At 49.3% G+C, this 16,030-nt stretch overlaps 2 protein-coding genes across 3 annotated transcripts; one reads left to right on the top strand and one right to left on the bottom strand.

The window, feature by feature from the left end:
• The first annotated feature begins 2,034 nt into the window (after positions 1 to 2,034).
• On the top strand, positions 2,035 to 5,005 carry LOC124462931 (bone morphogenetic protein 2-like). 2 transcript variants are annotated; one of them, XM_047014646.1, is made up of 6 exons: positions 2,035 to 2,227; positions 2,643 to 3,373; positions 3,499 to 3,638; positions 3,719 to 3,835; positions 3,941 to 4,121; positions 4,225 to 5,005. In XM_047014646.1, the coding sequence occupies exons 2-6, from the start codon at positions 3,073 to 3,075 to the stop codon at positions 4,632 to 4,634; spliced, it is 1,149 nt and encodes a 382-aa protein (XP_046870602.1). In that variant the 5' UTR covers positions 2,035 to 2,227; positions 2,643 to 3,072; the 3' UTR covers positions 4,635 to 5,005. The 2 variants fall into 2 exon arrangements, with proteins under 2 accessions (XP_046870602.1, XP_046870601.1); XM_047014645.1 differs by having other exon boundaries at positions 2,393 to 3,373.
• A 1,577-nt stretch (positions 5,006 to 6,582) lies between these two features.
• On the bottom strand, positions 6,583 to 15,343 carry LOC124462935. The gene is made up of 2 exons (XM_047014650.1): positions 15,150 to 15,343; positions 6,583 to 13,193 (listed from the first exon to the last, which is right to left on the bottom strand). The coding sequence occupies exon 2, from the start codon at positions 13,060 to 13,062 to the stop codon at positions 6,583 to 6,585; it is 6,480 nt and encodes a 2,159-aa protein (XP_046870606.1). The 5' UTR covers positions 13,063 to 13,193; positions 15,150 to 15,343.
• Positions 15,344 to 16,030: the final 687 nt, after the last annotated feature.

The raw sequence follows: 16,030 nt of genomic DNA, 5'->3' as shown, positions 1-16,030 counted from the left end.
CAATCAAAACACACACACACGTGCATTGATACACACACTCTCTTTACCTCTCTCTTTCTGTCTTTCGTTCTCGCTCTCCCTCCCTCTCTCCCACCCTTCCTCAAACTTCACATCACACAAGTAAGAGGAGGATGTGAGATTATGAGAAACTTCCAGAACTGAGACCACACAGCTAAACCACACATGATCAAACACCATTTAATCCCCTCTCTCTCTGTCTTCCTCTCTGTCTTCCCTCCCTCCCTCTACCTCAGTTTGTCCCTGCCCTCTCTTTCTGGCTCCCGTCCCATCCTCGAAACCCTCTAAAGCCTCTCGAGCCCGGTCTGTGTACCTTTGTCGTGGTCATTTCAAGGTCAGACGGTAATACTAGACGGTAACAGCCAGTCCAGACAGGTTGTCAGGGGATCTCGAGGTGGGTCTACCAAGGCTCCAGTCACCATTCCACTCTGACGCTGCCGTGTTCCTGCCACGGAGGAGAAGATATAGCGTCATGTTACGGCGTCTCTTCCCCTGTCGCCTTGTCGTTTCATTCCCCCCCATCTCCTCTCCTCTCTTATCCCCTTCTCCTTGCCTTTCCTCTTCTCCTTCTCGTCTTTTCGTCTCACGCACTTCTCCCCTCCTCTCTTCTACCAGTCTTACTGTAACCGTGACCCTGTCTCTCGGCCCCTTTCCATCCTCCCTTGCTCTGCGTCCCCCACCGGCGTGCCACTCACCGGTCAGTCCAGTCTGGCAGCAGCTCCGCCCTGGTGTGTCAGCACTGCTCACTGAGTCTGTTCACACCGTGGCGCCTGTGAATCAATGAGTGTGGAGGGGGGAGGGGTTAGCGAGACAGAGAGAGAGAGAGAGAGAGAGAGAGAGAGAGAGAGAGAGAGAGAGAGAGAGAGAGAGAGAGAGAGAGAGAGAGAGAGGTGAGAGAGAGAGAGAGAGAGAGAGAGAGAGAGAGAGAGAGAGAGAGAGAGGAGAGAGAGAGAGGAGAGAGAGAGAGAAGAGAGAGAGAGAGAGAGAGAGAGAGAGAGAGAGAGAGAGAGAGAGAGAGAGGACGACAGAAAGACGAAGATTATGCTTCTGTACTCTGACAGAGACTGTCAGAGTAGAGAAGATGTCTAGAACAGCACCAGTCTAGAGTCATTCCACTGTCTAATCCTATACATTGACATGGATGATCACTCTAAATGACCAGAGAGGAGGGTTTTTCTGGAGGGAAGGGGAGAAAGAGACAAAAGGAGAGATAGAAAGACAGATAAAGGGAAAAAGACTGAAATAGATTGTGTGGAAGTCTGGCCTGTGTGTCAGTTTTTTCCGGCATTCTCTTTTCCTGTGTCTGGTCTCTCTTTCAACTACTCCCTGCCCAGTCGTCCCACAGAGTAGCGTTATCAAGATGAATGGAATATGACACAGAGGAGAATTCTAGAACCAGAAGTCTATAGTGTTTTAACTTCACATCAAGCCATGCTGGAGTAACCAGTCCCTCGGTATGGAAACACAAGCTGCAGCATTGCTGGTTATTCAATGCCAGTGACCAGTCAGACGTAGCTTAAATGCTGTCTACATGTTTGAGGATGACTTACTAAAAGCTTTCCTATTACTGTGAGTTGAAGGAAGCTGATTTGCACTTGAATAGGAATCTACTCTCAGATGTAGTGTATTCACTTCATTTAATGGGTTTTAATCATAGGGATTAAAAGAATACGATGGTTTGTTGGATATAGTTTTACATTAGTCAATGGCGCCATCTGCGGTAAGAAAGAGAGTATAGCAATTATTATCCGTCAGACAACGTATGGTTAAAGTTATTATATGCAGATGCAGTTATACCGAACGACTGTGTTCCACAAAACTTGATACAGAAGTTACATTTTTGCACTTAACATCAAGTCCTTACCGAGAATGAGATGTCCGTTAAGAGTAAATGTCTTTCCCCGGCGATAGGTCGACTGCCGTCAAACCGTGGCTCCCGCCCAGTCTATCTCAGATTGGCACATGGCTTATCTAAACATTTGAAGAGATCCCACACACTCGCTTTATAGAGTGCAGAGGGGGTTCCACGTAGACCTAGGTGTTGGGAGTGACGCACATATAAGACGGTGGTTTCCATGGTCAATGTCACGTTGTTTTTTTTGGGGGGGGACATTCTCTTCTTCTTTGTGCTGGTTTTTACGGCCCTAATAGACGTCTATCTACCTTCTGACAGCCAGCTATGGGCCCGTGTCCAAGGTGACAAAGATGAGTGAGTAATTGCTTCTTATTGAGGGGGGATTATCCTGTCGTTGGGGTTCAAGGGACATTAATTTAATTAACATGTTATAAGTGAAAGCTCCATTGATCAGTGGAACGATCTCAATAATTTGATCCCTATTGTTAGTTTGATTGATCTGAGATCATCCGCGATTAGTTTAACAGACGAATCAACATCATCTGCGATTGTGGAGACACATACGCTCTCTTAAACGATCATGCTGTGAGTCACTCTTCAAACAAGACCCAAACGGAGAGTTCCCAGCGTGCGGTGCCATGGACACAAGGACCAGCGCAGTTTTTTGAGGATTCAACATCAAGGAGGCTAAACCTTAGTTTTCATTTGCGTCACAGGTGTGCTAATTCGTTTGCTCTTGTTTCTGTGATGGCCAACTGGCCTCATACAGATAACGAATAAACGGAATGGTGGAACATGCGAGGACAAACTCAGCAAATCATCCATCTTGGTGTTGCCAATTTGTGGACGTCATCCATCCGCTTTCTCCTGCGCGTGATCTATTCCTTGTTTTTGACGTGTTGACAAGGATATATTTGATTAGACAAAGGGGTCAGAAGAACCGCTGTGGGTTATGTGGGTCAACTGGAAATCATGCATAGGCTATGAGACATTTGTATTGGCTATATTGTTTCGTCTGTCACTCAAACCCTCTTCAAACGTTTAGGATACTGGATTATAGATTTATAATGATCATCCAATGATCCCGACCAATCAGCTGTAAGCCCTTTGTATGCCTAAAACAGGGCCTGGCTCTCTCACTTACCAAAGGCAGTCATTTTACTAATTACCAACTCAACAGACCGAGCTCAGTCGCTAGCATGATTATGAAGAGTCTACTCGTCAGGCTCATATTCACACTGCAGATGAGCCTCGTGTCTCTCTTCAGTATCTCTTATGATGGGGTGTCCAAAGAGCCTCCTCGTTCGACCGTAAACAAAACTATTAAGAAGCTGGAAGAGCTGTTCCACCTTAACGGTTTGCCTCAGAGTTATTCGGGGCCGCACAAGAAGGCGCCCAAGTTTATGTTGGACTTATACGACGCCGTGGCAGACTCGTACGGAACACCCCGGAACCACGAGGTCTTGGAAGGGAACGTGGTGAGGAGCTTCGAGGATAAAGGTGGGTCATCAAGTGTGCGTAATTGCGCACATAGTGTGCTTTGTCCTGCCTGAGTTAAAAACGTTCATGACCGTTCAAATGACAATTGTATGTAAGTTTAACGTTAGGTATGTTGGTTCTCAAAGGACACACAGGTGAAAGGTTTCACTTCTTCAACCTCTCATCTTTTGCACGAGATGAGAAGATGATCAAGGCGGAGTTCCGCTGGTTCAGGCAAAAACAAAGACAGTTCGGAGGGATGTCCTATGGACCCCACTTCTACAAAGTAAGTTGAATGCAGATTAATGCAGATGTTTGTAGCAATGTATACCAATTTCCACTGAATATATGGTACTTTCTGAGCAGGTGGACTTGTATGAAGTGTTGGACAGCAGAGTTAAGCCTTGGAGAGGAAATTTGATCACATCCCGTCTGGTGCCGATACACACTCAGGGATGGGAGGTCTTCAATGTCACGCAAACGGTAAAAAAAAAAAAAAAAAAAAAAAAAACAAGAAGAAAAACAAACACGCTGACTTAAGTTTTTATTAAAACTATTTACTTATAAAATTGGGATCGTTCATGACAGGTGTCAAAGTGGATCCGAAACAGCGAGGAGAACAATGGTGTTCTGGTAGTTACAACGCTGCCTTCAGGAGACTGGGTGGAATATGTGGTTTCGTCGCCGGGGGAAGATAAGGACGCCTACCTGGTGATATTCTCAGACGACGGGAGACCGGGCACCACTAATCACCAATCACCGAAACTAGGTATTGTTTTCTTGACGAGAAGGTTGTTGATAATGGGGTATATATGACGATGCACAGCATAGGCTTAACCTTTTATTGTCGGTTATGTACCGTACGCTTGCAGGGCACGCCAACCATGTAGCAGAATCTGGAGATCAAGAGAAAAACCGAGCCAGGCGGAGGCGCGAGGCACCTAGTTACCTCCGCAACCGTCCCTTGACGTGTCAGAGGGTACCTCTTTTCGTGGATTTTGAGGAGATAGGCTGGTCTGGCTGGATCATATCCCCGCGGGGATACAACACCTATCACTGCAAGGGTTCTTGTCCGTTCCCTCTTGGCGAGAATCTCCGCGCCACCAACCATGCGACTGTGCAGTCCATCATGTATGCGCTAAAGGTCTCCAACGAAGTGGATACACCGTGCTGCGTGCCTGACAAACTTCAGTCTATCAGTTTGCTTTATTTCGACGATGATGAAAACGTAGTTCTGAAACAGTACGATGACATGGTGGCGATTAGCTGTGGCTGTCATTGACTGAGTTGGGATCACACACGTTGTTGTGAATTTACAGCTTATATTTTCCACGTATTCAAATTATGTTCAGGGTACCTTGCAGGAAAATGAATGAAATGTACAAACTATGTTGCGCTTTTTTTGAGGAATAAACTGTTAATTTAAAATATGGTTTCTTTGTGCAAATGCTCGGTGCTGGCCATGGTGCTGATGCCGCGCGTTCCATTGGGTGGGGATAATAGTTCTACCGTCCATTACGGCACTATGGATTTTTTCGATTGTTCTTCTTAAATATTATAGATACTTATTAGTTTATCAGTGATGTTATAATATCACCCACAATGAAATCAAAGAGTAGGCCTTGTAATTGTTGCTATGCACAATTATTGTAATTGCACAATGTGAATAAAATAAATATATTTAAAAAAAGAATCGAAATTAAAAAGTTGTTAAACTGATGCGCAAATTGCTTGGGCTTTTTTGTTATGATAGTAATATATTCTCACACTTTATCCAATTTATGTTATTAAATAGATTGTATCTGTTTTCAGCGATGAAGCGAACTTCTTCGCACAGTAGATGGCCAACAGATCTGCTGATTGAAATCACCTTCAGTAAAGCAGCCTATATTTTGTGTTGCTTTAGACACACATTTTGGGTGACATATGTAGGAAAATCACGACCGTACAAGGAATCAATGTATGGCTAGAATCAGTCTTTAACATAACATGTCTTTATTGGAATGGTTCACAGACAAAATACAGCCCTGCATTATCTAGACATTGGATGCAAAATACAACCAAAGTGCAAGACATGTCCACATCTCCTGCATGTTAGAAAATATATAAAGTATTGCCACTTGTGCCAATGCCATTCAAACTCGCAAGTATTTTAGCATCAAACAAAACATTGTCTGACAGACTCACCACCAATTCCATCAATTGAAAACCCTAGTTCCATCAATTGAAAACTTCTGCATGCAAGATATTTTTTATAATACTCGGCCAAATGGCCATTTTAATCAAGACTTACTGAAACGTAGATCGAAACGCGAAATCTCATTTTTATCAATCAAGTAGATAAACTTCTAATTGTGAGATTTAACGGTTAGGTGAAAAAATAACTCGAAAAAGAAACAGAAACTTTACACAGCATTAAAATCAATTGAACAACATCAACAAAAAACTGAAATATAGAGACCACCACTTCAGGTAAATATATTAAACTCCTTTTAAGATTTACAATCAATCTGCCTGTCTTTGTTTACATGTAAAATACATAACGTAGGCCTACATGGAACGTCCATGTTCTTTTCACACTGTTATACAGTATTTCGCCAAATTGTACAAACTGCAAATATCATACAAATCGTTCACAAATCCCTGAAACCAGACACTTAAAACGCGATTTATACTTGAGTTCCATTTCTTATAAATTAATTCAAGCTCCATCTCTCTTTCTCTCTCTCCCTCTCTTTCCTTTTCCTTCCCCCAGGTTTAAGTCGTATCTGTCTTTTTACAGTATTGAGGAGCCCCCTCAGGGTTCAGGAAGGGAGCAGGGTCACAACCAGTCTGCCCCCTCAGCCTTCCTCTGCTGAACCAGTCTGCCTCCTCAGCCTTCCTCTGCTGAACCAGTCTGCCCCCTCAGCCTTCCTCTGCTGAACCAGTCTGCCCCCTCACCCTTCCTCTGCTGAACCAGTCTGCCCCTCACCCTTCCTCCTTTGAATCAGTCTGCCCCCTCACCCTTCCTCTGCTGAACCAGTCTGCCCCCTCACCCTTTCTCCTCTGAACCAGTCATTTGTATAAAACAACAACAAAGAGTCCCAAGAATCCGTGTCAAAAGCTATTTAAATCAGTCAGTCAGCACACACAGTCCACCACACATTGCCTTTACAGTGCCTCCCCCAGGTCTGCCTTGGGGCTGCTGTCACCCCGGGTGAGTGGGTCCATAAGGCCACCAGCAGAGCCTATCAGCTCATGCAGTCCAGTTCTTCTGTGCCCAGGAACTCCCCCAGCATGTGGTCTTGTGATCGGTACACCGGCTCTAGGTAGGGGTGTCCCTCCCTGTTGTGCTTCTGCCTCGCCATCTCCAGACGCTGCTCAAACTCCTGCTCCTGCTGGGAGACTTGGACCGCCGACGGCTGCGCCGTCACGGACGACACCGGCACCGGGACAAAGCCATGGTACAGCACCAGCGGGGTGGTCAGGACCTCCATGGTAGAGGCCTGGGGGACAGCGCCCTCTGGAGGCTGCACGGGCAGCTGAACATAATTCCCAGTCTCCGGGTCGAAGAAAGTCTTGGTCTTGACCTGGACAGGCATGTCCACAACAAAGTACTGGCCCGAGTCAGGGTCCTGGAGGAGCTTGCGCTGAGTCATGGGGAAGGACTGCGTGACGATGGTGTGTTCCATGCTGGACTGGCGGGAGAGCTGGCCGGTGTAGCTCGACTGGCGTGACAAGTTGGCGGGATTGGACGGAGCGTCGGCCGTGTCGCTGATGTAGGTGTCGATGCTGCGGCTCCTCTGGCCCTGCCTGTCCCTGGCGGGCTTGTCTCTGACCCTGCCTCTATGCTGGAGCTCGTCCATGATGGAGCGCTCGATTCGCTGAGTCCTCGGGTCGGCTCTGTCGCACGCCGGCTTCTCACTTGCCCTGAGCCTGTGTTCGGCCTTGTCAGAGACGTACCTGTCGATGCTCTGAGACCTTTGGAGCTGTTGGTTGTTTTCAGGGACAAGGTGTCTGTCGCCGGGCAGGGCTTTGTATACCGGGACGCCGCTGATGATCCCGTCGGCGCTGTGGTACTTTTCGTGGCTGTGTTTGGCGGCACCGTGTCCGGGACGCTGTGAGGGCGAGGAACCCGGGTGAACCTTCTCCCCGGTCTCTCGGTTGTGGCCGCCGTGGTCGCCCCCTCCACGATGGTGCCTGTCGCCGTGGTTGCGGCGGCCGTGTTCCGCCCTCGGTTCTCGGCCGTGCTTTCCGTCGCCGTGGCTGCTGCGCTCCGTCCTGTCGCGGCGATCCCGGTGACCGGGATGCTCCGCCCTGTCCCCATGGTGTTCCTCCGAACCCGGGTGCCTCTCCTCCACACTGCTACTCTTCTGCTCCGACTTCTCCCCTTTGCGCTTGTTGCTTCCGTGTTTGCTACTGCCACGACTCTTGTGGGATGGCTTACTCTTGGCCTCCTCCTTCTGGATCCTCCTGGTGGTCAGCTTCATGGCCCGGAGGAGGGCCTTCTCCGATTTGGGTGGGACCACGGGGGGCTTGCTGGGGCCTTGGGAGTCGTTCCCGCTGCAGACAGAGCCCGACCTCTCACTGGGGACCTTGGAGGCCTCTTCCTCCGCGTCGTCCAGGACGGCAGGGTTGGACAGAGTGTCCGTGTCCCCTGTGTCCGCTGTGTCCGCTGTGCTGGCTGCCAGGCTCTCCCTCCCCTCGGATGAAGGGCTCAAGCCCAAGCCTCTATCGTTCTCCTGGGGCACTGTGAGGAAAGCCCCGTACTGGCTGGCCTTGAAGCTGTCGGGCGCCAGGTTTGAGGGAGACATGGGTGAACAGGAGGAGGGGGTGGCGTGATCGGATGTTTCTGTCGTTTTGATGGTAGGTTTATCTGATCTGGTGGCAGAATAGCCTGGCTGATAGGGGTCCACTTTGTCTTTGGGATGTTGGTGATCCTCTTCCCCTCTCTCAGAAGCACTCAGACTCTCTCTGGGCAGCTGAGGTCGATCGACGGGGTCGTGGATGGGCAGGTGCAACACGGGCCGTTTGTGATTGAACGTGTTGTCCTTGACTTTGAATAAAGCTGGTTTCTCAATGGTGGGGGAACAGACACTGCTGCTGGCAGCTGACTGAGTGGTTGGTGATAGGTTATTGGTTGGTGAACAGACATTGCTGCTAACGGGTGACTGAGTGGTTGGTGATAGGTTATTGGTTGGTGAACAGACATGGTTATTGGGCAATGACTGAGTGGTTGGTGATAGGTTATTGGTTGGTGAACAGACATTGCTGCTGGCGGGTGACTGAGTGGTTGGTGATAGGTTATTGGTTGGTGAACAGACATGGTTATTGGGCAATGACTGAGTGGTTGGTGATAGGTTATTGGTTGGAGAACACACATCACTGCTCGACGATGATTGCACTGTCGGTTCTTGGTCCTCATCGTCATTCCTCTTCACCACATGCGACCATAATATTTTTCTCTTGACCTCAGGATGAGGTATTTCCACCCCTTCTGACTCAGCAGCAGACATCTCTGACATGTCCTCCACTTCCGCTTCACTGTCATGGTCACTAACAGTGTAATACTTCACTTCTGTCTTCCCCAGATCCTCTCCGACATTCTCCTCCTCCTCCTCCTCCTCCTCCTCATCCATCTCATCAATCAGATTGTCCAGGGAGTGGTAGATGGCGGAGTCGGTATCTGTGTTTCTGTGCAGGGTGCTCTCTACGGAGAAGTAGGACGATTTGGAGGACTGACTGCTCCTGTCTGGCGGACTCTGGTTGGACGTGTGAACGTTCCGGAAGGATGGGGAAAGCGTCTCTCCATGGACATCCACATCATCAACAAGTCCATCTCCACCAGAGGAGATGTCCCGGTGAATTGTATTAGGTGTTTGGGGTTTTTCAGTTGATGGATTTGGCATGTCTCTCTCTTTGTGTGCTGGGCTTTTGTGTTCCTTAGTGTCCCTCTCGTCATCTGGTGGTAAAGGGGCTTTCCGCTTAATTTTAGGCTCTTCAGGTGGCTTGGTGTCGTTTTGTTCGGCCTTGGGTTGTTCTTTGACAGTCTTTGTTCTGAGCGCATCCGTTTCAGTGTTTGCTGCAACCTTGAGCTTTTCAGTATTCCTATCTAGACCTGAACTTTGACTCTGGGTGACTTCTTTCTCGGTTGCAGCCTCGCTGTCTTGGCCTGTGGGTTGACCTCTCTGTTTCACGGCTTGGAAGTCTTCGCTATCCTTCATGCTGCTCTGCCAGATGTCCTCACACACACTTTCTGCGTCTTTCTCACTGCTCCCATCTTTTTTACTCAATCCTTTCTTAACACGAGGAGGAACAGGTGGCACTTCGGACCTGCTGTCTCTCCTTTCCCTCATCTGACTTTCATTTGTTTCGACAGAAGTCTGTCGTGATACATTCGTAGAGCTCGCCTCACTGCTGTCTCTGTCGTCATTCACGTGGACTTGCTTTTTCTCGTTCAGCCTCCCTTCATTTTCACCACTACTATCACCAAGGGGCGTGTCTTGTTCTTCCTTGGACCAATTTATGATTCTGTGGAGTTCCGCGCTGACCCTGTCCATGCCAGGCGCATTGACCTTCGCTCCCACCCTGTGAATGTCACTATGTTTGTTCTCCGTCTGGGAGAGAATCTGTTTTATGTGGTTGTGATCTCTCAGGTCTCCCAGCCTCTCTCTCACTTCCTTCTCTCTCTGTACCGATGCCTCCGCGCCATTTTGTTTGTCGTCCGCAGCTCTTTGGGCGTCCTGCCTGGCTAGTTTGCGATCGTGCACTCTGGCGACGTAGCTGTCCTCTTGCGCCTTCCCCTCAGGCACCGACTTCCCGTCTTCTTCCTGGTTGTTCGAGCCTTTATTCTTCAGCCTCTCCGTTATGACCTCCTCCAGCGCCATCTTGGCCTTGTCGTAGTTGTCGTTGATCAGCGACTTGTTGATGACGACGTTGCTGTCAACCTTTTCGAACGCCTCGCGCTTGCTCCGCTCCGGCTCTTTCTTGGCAAACGGCTCCCTTTTGGAGAAGGCGTTTCCTCTCATCGACAGCATGCCCCGCTTGATGTTCCTGAGCTCCCTCGAAATGAGGTCGTTTTTCACCTTGGCTTCCTCTTCCATGTGGCCTGACGTCTTATTCTTCACGTTCTCTCGCTCGCCTAGCCTTGCCCTTTCCAGCTCTTTCAATGCTTGTAAATCACTAATGATATGTTCACTATCTTTAATCTCTCTAGGCGCTATCAGCTCTGGACGTCTATCGTCTTTCTCCGAGTCCATGCTCAATCCATCCTCCTCTCTAGGCTCGGGCTCCTCCTCCTCCTCCTCTTCTTCTTCCTCGCCGCCGTCTGACACCGCGGATCTCTGGCTTTTGATGTAGTTGTTCTGTCTGGCTGAGAAGATGTGTTTCAACCGGCCTTGCTTTCTAACTGGCGCCGTTTCTTTTGGCACGGATACATCATTTCCTGTTTCCCCGTCGGTGAGTCCGTCCCTGGCCTGGTGCTTCTCAGGTGGTCTGGCGGCGGCTCGTCGAGGTACTGGAGGGGGCGCTCGTCGAGCATCGCTGTTCTTAGACGCAGCTGTGGAGTCCTGTGATTCTGTCCTATCAGGGGCCTGACCTTGGTTTTTCTCAGGAGACCACACAACGCTGGTGTTCCTGGTCAGCTTCTTGGTAGTCGGCGCCTGTTCACCCACATCCTTCTCCCTCGATTGTATCGCATCTTTGGCTTGTTTCTTGGTGCTTTTTGGAGTTGATGACAGGGCTTTGTTTTTCGCGGCGCTTATGGCCTCCTTGGCAGCTCTGATAATGTCCATTGTAGTCACAGTTTTATCTTTGGCGTCTTTCATCTCGGTGGCGTCTCTGGTCGGCCTTGCCGTGCCGTCCGACAGGGGAGACGCTCCTTGGGTGCTTTCCCATGCAGGGTTGTCGTTGGGAACCAAAAGGGTGTCTCTGTTGAGTGTTTTCACCTCAGTCTCAGGACTAGCTTTCTTATACAGGTTCAAGGAGGGATAGCTCTGTTTGTTGGCGAGTGGACTCTTGTTCGTCTTGGAGTTTATGAAGGGGGAACCCCCATACGTGCCTTTGTTCTCCTGTGAGTCACTCAGACTCCTGCTGCCTGCCGCCTCTCTTCTGGTTTGCAATAGGTTTGATATCAAGTAATCGTCCGATATGGGCCTTTCAGGTTCAAGGTATTTCCGAAGTGAAACCGTCTGGCCGTTGGAGGACTCCAAGAGCGGACTGCGTATGGGTTGTCCATCCTTCAGAATGGCCGGCGTGCTGAAACCAGAAGCGGTGCCGTCCGATCCAGCGTAGGAATATTTGAAGAGAGTCGGATCCAACCTCGGAGACTGATTACTGCGGTCAGTCAGCTCGGACGTTTTGAACCTGGACGGACTGTACCTGCTCTTGACCCTCTTCCTGTTGTCCTTCAGATTGAAGAGCAGACTCGAGGCAATGGACTTGTAGCTCTCCCGTTTGACTGGTGGTTCGGGGGTCACCTTGGCCTCTGAGCCGGGCCTCAGGGGCAAGTCCAAGGCTGAGGACGAGAACACCATCTGCAGGACCTCCGAGGTCTCGGTCGACTGTCTGGACGGGATGACCGGAGTCATCAGCTGGGAGATGTTGAAGGGAGTCGAGGGTACAGAGCCCGGCTCCTCCACCGCCTTCACCTCCACCTCCTTTTTACCCGGTGATGGACTGACGTCCGCCTGCTTGGAGGTGTCGTGGGGAGGGGAGAGCACACCAGGTTTGTTACCCAGGGCGGCACTTTTGGCTCTAGCTCGGTTTCGCCTCCAGGGGGCGCCAGCCTCTCCTCCTTCGGAGGAGCACCTCTTCTCAGCCAGGGAGATGAGGGGTTTGGGCAGGACCTTGGGTGGAACAGGGGGAGCAGGAAGATGGGTGGGTTCCACAGGGGCAGAGTCCTGGAAGGTTTTTGTCTCCTCTGTGGGCAGAGTCTCTATCCGATGTGCCTCCGTCAGCTCTTTGTAAAGAAGCGAGTCATACCATTTTGGAAGGTTGTCCGAGGGGATAATGGAGGTGACAATGTCCCCCTGGCTGAATGGAAACCTATGTAAGTTCCTCCACGCCTGGAAGGGGCTGAACTCACTGTGCAGAAAAAAGTTTTTGATGTTGAGTTTCCTCAGATTGCTGTTGTTGCTGGATTTCCCATGTTTGTTCTTGGATTGGGAACCGTCCTTGCCAGACTTCTTGGACGTCCCGTCCCTGGAATTCTTATAATGGTTGAACTGTCCATCAGAAAGGATGCTATGGTAATCCGAGGAAAACTCTGACAGCTCCTGTTGGATGCTGAGGAGGGCCGACTTATCCCAGGAGTAACCGTTCTTAGTCAGTGAGGCCTCACCGCCATCCTCCGCAGTGCCGAAGGCCTTGAGGAGCGAAGACACCGTGGACGACATCTCCTTCTTCCGTCTCCCGCTCTGAGGGCTGCTGCCTCCGTTGGTAAGTTGCTGCTGCTGCTGCTGGAGCTGTTTCTTCTCTTTCAGAGTCTTTTTCGAGGCCATCTCCACCAGAGGCTTGTGGCAGCTGAAGGGAGAATATCCGTAGGAGAAGTCATCGTTGAAGACGGCCTCGTCTCCGACGCAGAGGCTGCGGAAGGCGCGGTCAGTCAGGCTGCTGACCTCGCGGTCCGTCTCGTCCATGAACACCTCGGTGAAGCCGTTGGGGAAGCGGTGGTGCAGCATGCCGACCCCTCCGGCGCGGTGGCCCAGCGGACGCTTCTCCACGCATGTCATGGCGGCAAAACGGGAAGTCCCGGTGAGGACGTCGCTGGTCGCACACCTCAGTCCGCAGCGGGTTGTCTGGTGGTCTTGATCAGTTGGGACCCTGACAGGTCAGCTTACCATCCACAGTAGGGTCAAGCAGCCTGGAGAGGAGACAGAGATGAACAGAATTAGAATGACTGTCTAACTTTTGATTTTAGTGTACAGTATGCCTGCATGCAAATATCAGAGAGATGAATGTGACTAAAATGTGGGAGTGAAAGACAAACAGGAGACAAATACAAATGGGAAGAATTATTGTACTGAATGTACAAACATAGACTGAATGTTGACTATCATTAAAGCAGGCACAGTATTTTTCTGTCTGTTAAAAAGGGTTTAATCTTTCCCTATGTATATTCATGTGTCACATTGTCAACCTTTTCCAGGCTTTGGGATGTTGATAATGTGAGTCCTAACATAACATGCAAGCCCATGTTCAATTAAATAGCTTTATAATGTCTTTGAACCCCATAGATCCACCGATGACCTTAGTGTACATGACATGCCAAACCAAGGCATCCTGTCGCTGTGTACAGCACATACAAACACTCCATATCGTGGCCAAGCTATTTTAGGGACCGGACGGTGTAGCTCTCCTTGTCCTCTCCTGAATATGAGCTATGACCATGGCAGTAAGTGGCCTGAAAATAGTCACTAGTGACCCTAGGGTCTCGTTAATATTCAATCTTTATGGAAGCCACGATAAAAACGTCTGTTCTTGTTGTCCCTTGTATAACCTACGATAGGCCACGGCATGACTGTCTAAGTTTGCTGTAAATGCATGAAGGTGTGTCCAAAACAGATATCACTGGAGTCCCATGTTATTTGTTGGACCATTTGTGGTTGCCCAGTCAGCATAGCGCTTGCTTGTGCGTGTGTGCGGGTGTGTGTACGCAGCGCTGTTGAGAGAGTGGACCCAAACTCACCGCCCCCGTGGTCACCTTCAAAAGATACAGTAAGACCTTAACATCTTTTCCACCTCTGATTAACGAGTGAGGCTTACACAAGCCATGCCCACGGCACAGCTACTAAAAGCTGTAGATGGCGACTAAGTTTAAACTGAGCGTTGAGAATGCAAGTAAATCACAACATATCACTCCCGGTCCAACGTAGCAGCAGCTGTGTAGCTTAGTTTAGCTATCTGGGTGAGGGCCTAGAATAGCTCATTAACCCAGATATACAGTCTGACCAGAGAGCTTTACCATTGGCCTATCAATCACCTCTTAAATGTTCCCTCAATACCACTCCTTAAAAGTACCACCACTTCAGTAAGGCAGAGATAAACACAAACACAGATAAGCAAGTTTGACATCATGTGTATGTGAAGTATTGCCGCCAAAGTGTTTCTGTTGAGAGAGAGTTTGTTTCTAAAACACCATGGGAAGTGGAGAACAGCCATGGTGGAAGATGGATTGACATTTATCTCCGAACGGATATCATCTCAACTTCACTTAAGTAAACTGATTCCCCCAAACAAAGAGGGAGGTCTGAGGAATCCTTTTCCCTTTGACACAAAACACTGAACTGGATCCAGTACAAACTCATGATGGTAGGCTGGAGAATGCACTGGCTCTCCAGGAGAGTTTGGCTGTTGTGTAGTTATTTCCCAGAGTCGGATTATCTGATCCGTAGACCAGGGAACCTTCTCAACACCTGCTGCAGCATTTATACCCAAGGGGAACCACAGTAGAGGAAGCTCACTCACCTAGGAGCCTAAAGGACCTCTAGATAAACCCATACAGTAGAGAGATAGGCCTGGTGTAGTGTCACACAGAGCATTTGGTGCATCAAGCTTACACTGTAGTATGCAGCATACTGTAGCATAATTTCAGTTCTAAAGGTTCTGTTTATATACGTGATTGAAAAAAATTCAAATGGAAATGATTTCTCGTGTGAAATGATCATTCACTATTACCAAACAACATGTAGAAGTTGTCGTTAAAAACCTTTTTTCCTGAGCATTCATGAAACACAACACATTGGCTAATCTGCCCGTTTCCTCATGTCTCCAGGGAAAGGCCAACATTCACCCAATTCAAGTTCTAAAGCTTCCTCACCTTCCGATTGGGTATCCCATAGGGTCATAGGGTCAAAACAAGCCAGGAAAAAAGGTCATAAGAAAAATCCGTAGAGTAAGATGAATCCACAGCACCTGCTGAAAGAAAAAAAAGGGTTTGTAAGCAACTTTTCGACTGACAACCAAAAACCAGAAAAACCAGAAAAAGCAGCCAAAGTCGGCTAACGTAGCAGGACTCACTTCAAGTCTCCACACCTACGTTGAAATGCGATGGGTGAACGGGACCCAAAGGTGAGCACAGAAGACTGGCTACCGAAATAGCCTCGGCGGCCAGCGTGGCCAAACTGAGCAGTAACCCTGGGAGCAGTTAGCTAGCCCGCATGTTGGAAGAAGCTCTGGGTGTCAAGTGGCAGCAGCCTGGCATTCAGATGGGATGGAAACGGTCACTGGCTATTTTTGTCGCCAGCAGAGCGTTGGTCCGAACCCTGAGCCTTCTATACTTTTAAGTGCCTGTATGAGACTACACAGGCCATCCAATGTGAGCAGGTTGAGTGGAGCCTTCACTGGCCTAGCTGCTGGACACACAGGGGGGCTGGGTGTCAGGGGGGTGGGCTAGGTTAGCGGTTGGCTAACATTTAGCCCGTGACTCGATGCAAACAACTTGTCAGATATAGAATATTGCATAATCTGGGCTGCATGAGTTCCACACACACTCACTCACTGGCCGTGAGGAGGAGACTGATGGGATTGGAGTATCAGATGACCCCTGAGGGGAAAGGTCTGGTTTCAACACTGCTGCTCACCCATGCTTTGTTTACCAAGCCAGCTCAGGCTGAACTGGTGGTCAGGGTTGCACTGGGCGGGTCTATGCTTGGCTGGGCCAGGCTGCACTAGGTGTGGCTGGTGAAAGGTGGGTGGTCC

Source organism: Hypomesus transpacificus, unplaced genomic scaffold (genome assembly GCF_021917145.1).
Source record: "Hypomesus transpacificus isolate Combined female unplaced genomic scaffold, fHypTra1 scaffold_265, whole genome shotgun sequence".
In the NCBI taxonomy this organism is placed as follows: domain Eukaryota; kingdom Metazoa; phylum Chordata; class Actinopteri; order Osmeriformes; family Osmeridae; genus Hypomesus; species Hypomesus transpacificus.
This window is presented reverse-complemented; position numbering and strand designations above follow the sequence as displayed.